Below are 13,886 nucleotides of genomic sequence, written 5' to 3'. Positions count from 1 at the left end.
AATGATTTTAATTATTTGGGACTTTAGTCCTCTACACGAAAAAAAGTTTTCCCATCACACATGTAGCCTTTTAAATGAGGATAAAACAAAAATATTCGAATGGTCATATTTTAATATAAAACATAGGTACATCATTTATTATTATAAACTGTTATACGTATATTATAATATTATAGTGGAGGTTAGGTGCTGTGGAAATGGTTACGTTCTTGACATCGTGTGGGGGACATTAAACGACCATTTCAAGCCATAAACTATAACCATATACAGTGATTTACGTCAAAAGAATCATTTTGAACATATTATAATTTATATTTTTAAGAATTCAAATTATACGGTTGTCAATTACACGAGTTCATAAAAATAAAATCCACCATAATTTTATTTTAGGAGAATATATTAATTTGTAAGAAGTACCTACCCTTTGAGCCCGTGGTTTATAAACGTAATTTATGGTATGATGAAACCCGATGATAAAGGTTACGTTTTTTTTTTTATTATAATTCACCAGTTCCCCTTTTTTGTCTCTAAAATTATTAAAATTCAGAAACATAATATGTATATGAATAACATTATTCCTATATAGCACTTATGTGTACATCTATCGCATGCACCATGTCACGTTTTCTTATGGTACTGAATCATTTACAGTTAAATTACCAACCTGATACCTCGTGCTTAATAGATTTTGCTAATTCCATTTATATCGTGCTACGTATTTGTTTTCCACTGTTGTATACGCATTTTTATTTCACAGAGCACCAAAAAAAAAAAAAAACATCTCATTTAAATAATTACAGTGATTATTTGTTACGTGATTGTATTTTAAAAGTAAAGTAATGTATAAAAATTAAAATCATTCTAATCATCAATTGAATTGAATAATGTATTTATATCATATTATGTTTCTTTGTTTAAGCGAATTTTTGATTTTTATCTTTCGATATATTACCAATGCGCAAATTATTAAACGTTATCATTCTTAATCATTTCATTTTTGAAGATGAACAGCTAAAAATCAAATATTTTGTGTATTTTTTACAACATAACGTACACACTCTTAATGGCATAGTAAAACCATATTTAATTACGTTCTAATACGAGTAGCTACGCATTCAGTGATAATTCCGAGGTTTATGATAATGTTAAATCAGCTGCTGGTGGTAGGTAGTATTTATAAATGAAACCTTCACCGTATGAACAAAAAGCATTTATGTATCTCATGGGGATACAACGGCTGCAATAATAATTAAGAGTAATCAAACGAAATTCTAAATGATTCGCGTTCACCAGGGATAGGTACTTTAAAATGTAGTGGAAATAATTTTTAACACAATTTCGTACAATATTATTTTAAAATTAAAATTATATTATTTTTGGTTAATTACTTAGGAACCTATTATACTTATTTAATCGTGTTAAACCTTAGGCTATTGTTTTACGATTTACCGAGAATGTTTTACTAATTACGGTGAATAAGGTGTTATGATGTGGTTGTATTGTGGGTGTCATTATAATTTACATGCATAATAAACACAGTTTACAGTCCATAGAGTTATAGAACAAAATGCAAATTATTTGTTTTTTAAAAAAAATATATTATATATAATAAAATAGTCACTTATATAATAAAACATAATCAAAACAACAGCATTATAATAGTCCATTCAAAATATTAATGGATAATGCGAAGGAGTCTCCGTGTTGTCATTATAATAAAATGAACCCCCAACAATGACTAAATATAATGATAATAAATCATAAAATCGAAAGAAAAAAACATGATGTGTAAACATTGAACTCAAGGTAAGTAGACATAAAAAAAACTGATGTAAAAGTTCATAATGATTTTTAATTTCCATATTTTACGCGGTATTATAATAAAATAAATATATTCATTTTCGAAGATATATACAATTTGCATGTTTTAAGTCACAATAAGAACAGACGATAGATATGTATACATATAGTGAATATATTATATTATAGTCAATATAAAGTGAATTGCTTGATAAAAGAATCCACAGAGTGATGAAGCTATTCTGACACAGTGGCACTACCTTTTATTTTAACTTAATATTTTATGTCTTAGACGTTTATAAAAGATCACGGCACCAATTTCTTTTGAGCAGTGGCTGGGGACATCCAGGAAATAATAAAATATACTGCACTACAGTACTTATTACTTTTTTAAAGTTAAAGTATTTTTTTTATATCACGAGATAAAGACATAAATGAGTTTTATATTATTAATATGTTATATTATGTCATTAATAAAAGAAAAAAAATGTAAGTATACAAAATATTGTAGCAGTACATCAAATATTTTCCTTCACATCATGATTGAATGGAAATAATCTAAATGTAAAAAAGGTAATTTTTTTAACATTTCTATAATGTCAATGATAGTGTACCTATACAGTTATCTCAAAAAATTTCCAGTTAGTGTATGTTTTGAATTTCGAAAAAATATCTAATACCGTTCGAGAAAAATTCTTTAATTTTCATCCAAATATAAAATGTTGCCGATATCCTTATATTTCTCGGATGGGTGACCCGTGTTTTACTGACAATAGTCTTTGTCACATAAATATGTGATCTATCCGACCGTACCCTCCCCCAAACTTACTAAAAAAAACTTTCAGTCCATTTACTTTGGATATCGAAAGCCTTAACTCTATAATAATAAAAATAAATTTCATTAAAATTTCAAGTTTAAACTTTTTTTTTTTTTTTGAAACGCAATAAAAAAATTAATTTTGTTTAAAACATGTGTTGTAAAAATATTCCCGTCTTTTAACAGTTTTACGTTAGTTGTACCAAATTGTTTTTAAATAGAGGGTACTATAAATTTTCTACTTTTGACTCCCCTAAGTACCTGATTTTACTATAGTATATGAGGTTACACCTTCGGAGTGTTGATTCATTTTCCACTCCAAACCATGTAGTTACAAAAAAAAAAATCATGAAAAAAACCTAAAATATTACAAAACTAAGTATAAATACCAATTTAAATAGAAACATTAGATTTTTTTAATACATCTATTTTATTATTATTTATTTCCAAACGATAATTCCCCCTAATTCTAAACAATTAACGTACACGTCATATACAATAGGCTACCATTAATTTTCGTGCTTTAATTGTATTTTACTCATGTTATGCAACACATCTATAAGCGCCTATTGTTGTTATAAATATTATACTATTGTATATATGACCATAATAATACATAGGTTTAATGTTCACGAGAAACATAATATAAAGTCTTAAGATCTAACAAAATTTGAAATTTATACGAACGATAATTCATCCCTAAATTTCCTTATAATTAATTGGCTTTTCCTCGCCAACTTGTCTATTGCAATAATTTAAGGATCAATTTCAAAACTATTTTAATTAAAACATGTAAGAATATTAAATGAACCCGTCTAATACAATAAATAATATTATATTTTACAGGTAAAATTGGAATTAGAAAATATTTTTGAATAATATCTTTAATTTCGTATTTCTTATAAGCAACATAATTAAAATAATTATAATAATATTATGATATTTTATGAAGCTCGGAGTGAATTGGGAATCGGTCGACGGCGCTTGTATCCAGATGGGTGACTACTCGAGTTTTTAGTGAAAAATTCTAGCGCTACCTACACGTGTTCCTCAATCTTGAGCCATAAGCCCCCCTACCTACAAACGGTCATAAATTCCAATGCTTAGTATCAATAACAAAAAAATATTAATAATTATAGTTTATTTATGAATGGCCGTTGGTTAATTCTGTAATCTTTTCCAAAAGAGAATACACCGGATGGCTTCCGGTTTCCATTCGGTGGCGCTCATATCACACATTATGACATAGATATTGACCACTGGAAGGGGAATAATCGAATAATGGGTATAGAAATGGTGTATTCCATAAATTTTAAATAATGGATAGGTCACGGCTTTATTAAAAAAATAGAGGGTAGTGTGCCGGAGTAGGTGACAGAGAAAGGCGGTTTTTATCATTGCCACTCATTCTGGCAGAAGTTGAAACGGTACTTTTTAAGGTATTTGTCCGTTTACTAATGATGTGAACGCTTTTGTTTACATGTATGTAATAATTCACTTTTTTATTTCTATATAATCATATATACATAACAATACTAGGGAGTGGGAAACTATTTCCCATTAAATTTATACAAAATGAAAGGAGATGGTGTTTATCTTACATTAATGGATGGGACAGCAACTATATTAGGCCCGCTCAAGTAAGTGGCGTTTATTATAATCACTGTCCGGATTATGCGAAGCCTAAACAGGCGCGCTCGGGGGGGACTTGTTTTATTAGGGTTGTCCTGAAAAGGACAATTTATATTGCAGCGTGTACGCCTTCTGCTTGTCGGTACCTTCTCCGCGTGTTTGATAGGTTGATTTGTTCGATATTCTATGACCCCCTCACTGCTGTTTATTCCGCCCGATCGGGTCTCTATGTCACACGGGTATTGCGGTGGCGCGTCGAGTACCCGCGTCGGAGTTCCGGCCTAGACCATTCTCCGACGTCAGATATAACGAGAGGTTACCGTTGCGTTACTCCCGTGGACATAGAGGGATAGGCAACCAGCAATGTTCTCACTTGTTGGTGCGCTGGAACGTCGTTGCTCGGGATCTGCTTAGTTATTGTTCACGATGGGTCGCTTCTCAACTCGTTGGGACGCTGGAACGTCGTGGCACGAATTCGGCGAAGTCACCGATTCGTACGATCTGTTTGTGGCGATGCTCTAAAAGAGTTGCACACGGGATCGTACTTGTTCACATTCGGTTGCGCACTCAGGCGTCGTAGGCCGGTGATAGTTTCGTCGTTAGACCGTATGATCAAACTGTGGCGATGCTCTAAATGAGTTGCACACGGGATCGTAGCGGTCTGTGCCCACCGGTGCACTTGAATGCTGCGTGTCGGAATCGGCGTGGTAGTTGAATCGTACGATCTGTTTGTGGCGATACTCTAATAAGTAGCACACGGGATCGTACTTATTCACTCTCGTTCGGGAACACTGACGATGCCGTGGCCGGAGACTGCTTCGTTGTTAACCCGTACGATCAAATTGTGGCGATGCTCTAAAGAGTTGCACACGGGATCGTATGGGTCGTTGTCCTCAGGAGCTCTGGAATGCCGCGTATTGGAATCGATGTCGTCGCTGATATTCGGATCGGTTGGTTCACTGGATTACTCCTCTTGATGTTTCTTCGGTTCTTCTGTCTTCGTTGGGGTTGAGTTGAAGTTTGAAGAATGAAAGAGAAATGTCTCTGTTCCGATGAATCTTACTAGTCTAAGTACTACTATCCGTACCGACTAGTAAACTCATCTACTGCCGTGCTGCGTGTTGTGTTTTCTTTCGTAATTGATTTGATGATATCACCGTAGTTTTTAGGGTTACGACCCTGGGGAAAGTACTGTTGCCTTCGTCTCGATTTCCCCTATTCGTTGATGTGCTTTTTATGACTGCCAGATGACCGGAAGTACTTATAACACCTCTCAAAGTCCAAAAAGCGGTGTTGTGCTTACGATCTGCCCTGTGATTGGCCGTGTTCGTTCTCTACTGTGATTGGCTGTTGGACATACGAGTTGTTGGCTCTGACCAGAGCCTTTTTATGATATAGTTCCGTTTTACGTTCTGTTACAATTCCCCCCCCCGGATTAGTGACCGGGTGGCGAAGGGAGCGGGAGCTAATTCGAAGAATCCCGCGCGCCGCGAATGGATGCTTTGTACAGGGTCTTGCGTATCTGGTTCCTTGACAGGTACCACAGTGGTGTGTCCTCTCCTATGTCAATCTTCATACCTCTTGGCTTTTCATATCGTGCTAGTTGTTCCAATACGTATCTGACTGCTTCCGATAGTCCGATGTTTTCTTGCTCAAAGGGGATATATTTGTGGATAGTTTTTCCCGTGACCATTCTCCAATCTGTGGGCTTGTTCCAGCTGGATTTGGTGAATTCTTGACGGGCAGCATTTACCTCGGTGACCCAGCTTATAATGGCGGCATGTTTTTCCTTATTCTTTTTCCGTTCCGCTTCCTCGGCTGGCGATGCTATTTTGATCGGTCGAACTGATGCTAAACCGCGTTCATCGACCGTGTCTTCTTTATGTAGTCTACGTCTTGCTTTGGCAGCGGCTTTCTTCAGGTTTTTGTACTTTTCTGAAGTATTCATGATGGCTGCTGATTGATTACTGATAAATTAACTGTTTCTCATGGTCTTATATACATTATTTGGTGTTGGTTCGTGTGTCTTGATTGGCCTATCCGACTGGCCAATCCGGTGGTCGATTTTCTATTGTTACTGTGGGTTTGATTGGTAATACGGTCGGACTTCGGCGACGTTTGTCAGCTGTTCTTTTTTTGTCACTAGGTTTCGTATTACCAATGTGTTTTGGCTAATTATCTTTACAATTTCATACGGGCCGTGAAAAAGATTAAACAGTTTCTTTATTTCACCTCGTTCCGCATTTGATAATTGGTGGTTTCTGATCAGTATATGTTGTCCGACTTCGTACTTTTTTTTATTAGATACTTTCTTCCTATTTTCTCTTTTCTCTGCTTTGGTTTTAATTCTATCAGCTACCAAACAAATAATGTTTTCGTCCGTGTCCGGTTGATCGGGGTATGATAAAATTCTGTGTATTTGGTGTTTTGGTTTTTTCTTAAACATGATCTCGAATGGTGTTTCTTCTGTTATTTCAGACTTCATTTTGTTCATCCACTCTTCCACCGCCCCCAGCATGTTTGGCCATTTCGACTGTTGATTGTTGCAGTATGTGCGTAGTATTCTCCCGATTTCCCTGTTGTAGCGTTCAACGGGGTTTGATTGAGGGTGATATATTGTCGAAAATGTTACCGTTATGCCCAGTTCGTTCATTTTTTCCTTCCAAATCTTGTTGGCGAACTGTGTACCGTTGTCCGTCAGGACTGATTGGGGTTTGCCGACGTTCTGTATATAGTCGGTCTCGATCTTGTTTAATATAGCTTTAGTGGTTGCCCTTTTTAAAGCGTATAGTTTTATGTATTTTGAGAATGTGTCTAAAATGGCTAGAATGTAATGTACACCACCCCGTCCTGTTGGTAGAGGTCCCATTAAGTCGACGGATATTCTTTCTAACAGCCTCGTTGGCTTGTGTGCCATTATGTTTCCAGCCGCCTTGAAGTTGAGGGGTTTATTTCTTTGGCATTCATCACATGTTTTTATGACCTGGGCTATTGTTCTATTCATATTTCTGAAAGTACAAATATTATTTAAGATATGGAAAGTTTTGAATTTTCCTGGATGTCCCATGGTTCTATGTGTTTCTCGTATCATTTGCTCTTGTAACTGCTCCGGAATTATTACTCTCCACTGTCCCGTAATCTTGGTTCTAACAAACGTTATTCCATCCTTTGTTGTTGTGAATACTGACTTTTTTTCTCTTAACTTCTTTGTGTATTGATCCATATTTTGTAATTCACCAATTACCTTCAGATTATCAACAAGCTCTTTACTATACGCTATTTCTTTTAGTGCATTGATTGCAATTTTCCTGTCTTTTCGAATATCATTTACTCTTGGATATCTTGTTAAGGTATCTGCTGCTACATTTAGTTTACCGGGAATGTATTCGATTGTTAAGTCATATTCCTGTAATGCCAACGACCACCTAGTTAGTCTTCCGCTAGTCAGTCTGCATTTTTTTATAAAAGTTAATGCGTGATGGTCGGTTTGCGCGATTACTTTGTGGCCGATAATATACTGTCTAAATTTTGCGCAACAATATACGATTGCCAATGCCTCTTGTTCGGTTGTTGTATAGCGAGTTTCCGCTGGTTTGAGGGTTCTACTAACGTATCCTAGCGTGTGTCTGTGATCGTCGATTTGTTGGAATAATTCACCGCCGATTGCTGCCGTGGATGCGTCTGTGTTTAAATAAAATGGTTGTGAGAAATCGGGAAATGCTATTATTACTTCTTGTAAGAAGGTCGCTTTTGCTTCCTCAAATGTTTTCTGATGATGTTCGTCCCAACACCATTTTTTGTCCTTTCTTACTAGCTCTAACATTGGTTCTATGGTATGTGCAAATTTATCAATAAATCTCCGGTAGAAATTTAAAAACCCTAGAAAACTTCGTAATTCTTTCTTATTACCGGGGGCTTTGAAATCTTGTATGGTCTTTATCTTTTCATTATCCATCCTTATTCCTTGACTGGAAATTATATGCCCCAAAAATGTGACTTCACTCTTGAAAAATTGGCACTTTTCAAGGTTGACTGTTACGTTGTGTTCCCTAAATTTTGTTAGTACCCTTTGGATATGTTCGTAATGTTCCTCAATGGATGGAGATGTTATTAGTATGTCGTCGACATATATTGTTACAAACTCTTCTGTTAAGTGTCCTAGTACTCTGTCCATTGCCTTCTGGAATTCTGCTCCGCTTATACACAGTCCAAATGGTAGCCGTGTGTAAGAAAAGTTTCTGCCGTTTATTAGGAATGAGCATGGGGCCCTGCTTTTTTCTGCTAAAGGCACTTGCCAGTATCCCGATCGTAAATCCAGTGTGCTAATGCATTTCACTTTTTTAAATTTTGCCAGTATTGATTCGATAGTGAGAGGTCGCTCGCAGTCCATAACAATTTGCTCGTTAATTTTTCTTGCGTCTAAACACAATCTTACCTCCCCGTTTTTTTTAAATACTGGAACTATTGGGATTGAATATGGCGATCGTGATCGTTCGATTATCCCCATGTTTAACATTTTTTCGACTTCCCTGTTTACCGCGTCTTGCTTTGCGACGGGTATGGGATATGGTTTTACGTATATTGGTGTGTGGTTTTTTAATTTGATTGCACATTCATAATTTTTTATCTTGCCAGGTTCGTCTCTAAATACATTAGAAAATCTATTTAAAATTTTGTCTAAATAATTTTGTTCCGATGGTGAATGTGTAGTAATTGCTCTTGGCTGAATGGGTTCTTTTGATACTTGAGTTTGTATTGTCTTCAAATGCATGGGTGCACCGTTATGTTTGTTCACAAACGGTATTTTTATTTCTTCTTGTTCGATCGTTATTGTCACCGTTTTCTTTCCAAAATCAATTTTGGCGTTAAATGCCTCAAGGAAATCGTTACCAATTATCCCTCCTTCATTCAGTGATGGTACTGTGATGAATGAGGTTTGTATAATTTTTTCATTGATTGATATTGGAATTAGCACTTGTCTATTTACTTTTATCGCTTTGTCCCCAATCGCGTTATGAATTATCATTCCCATTAATGGAAGGGTTGGTGTTGATTTATCAGATTTTAATATTTCAGTCTCATAATCAATGGATATTGCACTAATTTCGGCTCCAGAGTCTACTAACATTTCATATTGTTTTTCGTGTATTTTTACGTTTATGTAAGGACAACCGTTTTTTTCATCGCTTAGTTGAATTTCATAGTCCTCATCTTTCGTCAGTTCACTTGCATTGACTATTGACGTTTCATTACCCTTTTTTTTGTGTGGCTGTGACTCACAATGCTGTTTTCTACATGAAATTCGTTTGATTTGATTTTTGGAAATGTCGGGATGTATGACTATTGGTTTTCCGTTTCCATAGTCTCCCTGAATTCGTTTTTTGACATGTCTTCATTCAACTCTTCTTCGCCTTTGTCACAATCTGACTCGTCATCCTCATTGATGTGTGCTGATATGCTTTTAATTGTTTTTGTATACTGTTTTTGTGTATTTGTGGCGGGAGTATTATCTTGTGTTGTGTGTCGCAAATTTGTTTGTTGTGACGGATTTCCTTGCGTGTATTGGCTCGTCGGACCCTGTGACTGGTTGTAGTTGTATCGGTTATTACTTGCTTGTGCTGTGTTATTATTTGTGCGGCTGTAACGATTATTGACTGTGTGCGCTGAATTGTTGTTTGAGTATCTGCCTGTAGTGTTTTGTTGTATGGTATTATTTTGTTTGTTATAATTATTTTCCAATTCACCCAGTTTTTCCCATATGGTAAGGAATTTCTTTTCCTGAGTTGTATGGATATACGCTTGAATTGCGATGGGGAAGTGTTTGGTAATTAGGTTAATGGCCTGTGTTTCATCCATTTTTGGTGAATCTAGGTATTTAAGTTCGGCCATCCAAAAGTGGAAGTGTTCTTGGAAGCTTCCATTAATTGGTTTTTTTCCTGCCTCTGTGCATCTTATAAAAATGTCCCATTGTCGGTCTTCGGAAAAGAAATGCTTTAAAAATAGTGACTTGAACGTGTCTTCATTTGGCGTTGCATCTTTGACCATTCCGAACCATTTTGCTGCTTTTCCCTTCATGCAGTTTTCAATTATAATCATGCGATCTGTGTGTGACGTATTTTTATGTAAAAAATATGCATTTAATTCTTTTAAGAATTGTTTCGGGTGTTCGTTAGGCTCTCCGTTGAATGTAGGGGTGGTCAATTCAACGTTACTAGTCCTCGCGTTCGTGTCATCCTGTTTTATTGATTTTAACGTAAGTATTTCTCTTTCTCTTTTTGCCGACTCCACTGTAATTTTGGTATCCGTGTCGTTAATCATTTGTTTAATTGTGTTCGTTGCTTCATTCAGTTCTGCTGCCAGATTGTTATGAGCTTCTATTTGTTTGTCTATTGTGTACTGAAGTTGCTGTATTTTGTCCTCCAGCTCCTGAATACGCTCTGTGTGGTTTTTTCCCATCTTGTGTTTGTTGAATTCTTGATATCGTGGTTTCTTGCCACTAGTTGGGCGCCAGTTGAAACGGTACTTTTTAAGGTATTTGTCCGTTTACTAATGATGTGAACGCTTTTGTTTACATGTATGTAATAATTCACTTTTTTATTTCTATATAATCATATATACATAACAATACTAGGGAGTGGGAAACTATTTCCCATTAAATTTATACAAAATGAAAGGAGATGGTGTTTATCTTACATTAATGGATGGGACAGCAACTATATTAGGCCCGCTCAAGTAAGTGGCGTTTATTATAATCACTGTCCGGATTATGCGAAGCCTAAACAGGCGCGCTCGGGGGGGACTTGTTTTATTAGGGTTGTCCTGAAAAGGACAATTTATATTGCAGCGTGTACGCCTTCTGCTTGTCGGTACCTTCTCCGCGTGTTTGATAGGTTGATTTGTTCGATATTCTATGACCCCCTCACTGCTGTTTATTCCGCCCGATCGGGTCTCTATGTCACACGGGTATTGCGGTGGCGCGTCGAGTACCCGCGTCGGAGTTCCGGCCTAGACCATTCTCCGACGTCAGATATAACGAGAGGTTACCGTTGCGTTACTCCCGTGGACATAGAGGGATAGGCAACCAGCAATGTTCTCACTTGTTGGTGCGCTGGAACGTCGTTGCTCGGGATCTGCTTAGTTATTGTTCACGATGGGTCGCTTCTCAACTCGTTGGGACGCTGGAACGTCGTGGCACGAATTCGGCGAAGTCACCGATTCGTACGATCTGTTTGTGGCGATGCTCTAAAAGAGTTGCACACGGGATCGTACTTGTTCACATTCGGTTGCGCACTCAGGCGTCGTAGGCCGGTGATAGTTTCGTCGTTAGACCGTATGATCAAACTGTGGCGATGCTCTAAATGAGTTGCACACGGGATCGTAGCGGTCTGTGCCCACCGGTGCACTTGAATGCTGCGTGTCGGAATCGGCGTGGTAGTTGAATCGTACGATCTGTTTGTGGCGATACTCTAATAAGTAGCACACGGGATCGTACTTATTCACTCTCGTTCGGGAACACTGACGATGCCGTGGCCGGAGACTGCTTCGTTGTTAACCCGTACGATCAAATTGTGGCGATGCTCTAAAGAGTTGCACACGGGATCGTATGGGTCGTTGTCCTCAGGAGCTCTGGAATGCCGCGTATTGGAATCGATGTCGTCGCTGATATTCGGATCGGTTGGTTCACTGGATTACTCCTCTTGATGTTTCTTCGGTTCTTCTGTCTTCGTTGGGGTTGAGTTGAAGTTTGAAGAATGAAAGAGAAATGTCTCTGTTCCGATGAATCTTACTAGTCTAAGTACTACTATCCGTACCGACTAGTAAACTCATCTACTGCCGTGCTGCGTGTTGTGTTTTCTTTCGTAATTGATTTGATGATATCACCGTAGTTTTTAGGGTTACGACCCTGGGGAAAGTACTGTTGCCTTCGTCTCGATTTCCCCTATTCGTTGATGTGCTTTTTATGACTGCCAGATGACCGGAAGTACTTATAACACCTCTCAAAGTCCAAAAAGCGGTGTTGTGCTTACGATCTGCCCTGTGATTGGCCGTGTTCGTTCTCTACTGTGATTGGCTGTTGGACATACGAGTTGTTGGCTCTGACCAGAGCCTTTTTATGATATAGTTCCGTTTTACGTTCTGTTACAAAGTCTTATCAAAAACTATTTATAATAGGTAATTATGTATTTATATGTTTGTGTTAAGACTTTTATGACCTCAAAATATTTTCACGTTCGTTCCTAACCTATGATAAGCACAATAATAACCTATCCATTCTTTAATATCTATTTTGTATCCTCGTTTAGAACAGAGAATAGTCAATAAACGAATTGAAAGGTGTATTTTACCTAAAATTAAAGTTAAATAGATTATCATTTAATTTAAATATGTTATGGAGATTTAAAAACAAAACAAAAAATTAAACAAAATTAAATATTTAGATACCAAACATTAGTCGTCGGGAATTATTGATTTACCGTTTCTTCATGTATACAGGTAATACATCGCGCGTATAAAATATATATATATAAAATAAAGACTATAATATTATTAATTAATATGTATAAACTTTTTTTTTAATTATTGTAATATTACGATGATTATATTTCAGACCATATCATAAAATTACAGTTTTATCGTTTTAAATTTACTTAACTATTATAGGTATGTACTTCGGTTAATTACGATAATTTCTCACCAATAAGATACATTATTTTGAAATCATTAACTAATTGTTACTAATAATCATTATTAAGCACAAATAAAAATCCATTTGTAATTTTGGTAGATTGTTGTCGATTATTGACTTAACACAAATGTTCTCTTATTACACACAATATAATATATATTATTATTGTTTTTGTAGATAGGTATCTAAAATAAATCGTATACAGTTTGGATGCTATCCAAGAAAACGAACGTTAGGCATTTGAATTCTTATCTTTCCTCAAAGTAAAATCAATTGCTTGATACTATTAATGTGAGGTTTCTTTTTATATATATAATGAAATCTACTCGAAAGTCCACCGAAAATTAGTTTATAGATTCCGTTGCAAACGTTAAAGTTCTATGTGCAATAAATTCCATAACGACATTTCATATGTTAAATTTATATGTGTTTATTTAACTTAGATAAACTTCTCTCCAAACGAGACAGTTTTAATTTATTTCGTTTATTTATATATAATTTAATATAAAAAAATGAATATCTTCATAACACCATGTTATTAATTGTGACTTATAATAAAATATAATACTATTATACATAGAAATAATTAAAAAATATTTATTAGCATCGAATTCGACATGTATTTTTACACATTCACACAAGCCTGTCAAAATAATATTTATTTTCAAGTATGATGTCTACGAATGATATTTTTACAGTATTGTCCATGAAAAAAATTACACTTGGCACTTGATACTGAGCGGTAAATAATGCAGTTAAAAGCAGAAGTTTAATTCAAATGGTTAATGTAACTAATGTTAATAGGTAGCGTTTGTGTTAGAAAAATATGATTTTGTAAAAAAAAAATCAAAAAGCATTTAAATGACGTAATTATTTAAAAACGTAGAACGAATTCGAAATGAACAATCACATGTATAGGTACCGATTTAAAATGCACTTCACATAATATTA

The 13,886-nt window shown here is 35.6% G+C and overlaps 2 protein-coding genes across 6 annotated transcripts in view; one reads left to right on the top strand and one right to left on the bottom strand.

The window, feature by feature from the left end:
• Sh (Potassium voltage-gated channel protein Shaker) overlaps nt 1-13,886 on the top strand; it is a 201,757-nt gene that overhangs the window by 14,270 nt on the left and 173,601 nt on the right. The gene's annotated exons all lie outside the window — the stretch shown is intronic.
• Nucleotides 9,584-12,416, bottom strand: LOC149056657 (uncharacterized). Its single transcript, XM_089223081.1, has one exon. The coding sequence runs from the start codon at nt 10,703-10,705 to the stop codon at nt 9,590-9,592; it is 1,116 nt and encodes a 371-aa protein (XP_089079207.1). The 5' UTR covers nt 10,706-12,416; the 3' UTR covers nt 9,584-9,589.

Source organism: Diuraphis noxia, unplaced genomic scaffold, assembly GCF_037042655.1.
Source record: "Diuraphis noxia isolate RWA-SAM2 unplaced genomic scaffold, SU_Dnox_SAM2 contig0003, whole genome shotgun sequence".
NCBI classification, from domain to species: Eukaryota; Metazoa; Arthropoda; class Insecta; order Hemiptera; family Aphididae; genus Diuraphis; species Diuraphis noxia.
The sequence above is the reverse complement of the archived record's forward strand: the minus strand, read 5'-3'. Positions and strand labels throughout refer to the sequence as shown.

Bases quoted from the DNA above. Each gene is read 5' to 3' on its own strand.
- LOC149056657 (XM_089223081.1), bottom strand. From the start codon at position 10,705: ATGGGAAAAAACCACACAGAGCGTATTCAGGAGCTGGAGGACAAAATA.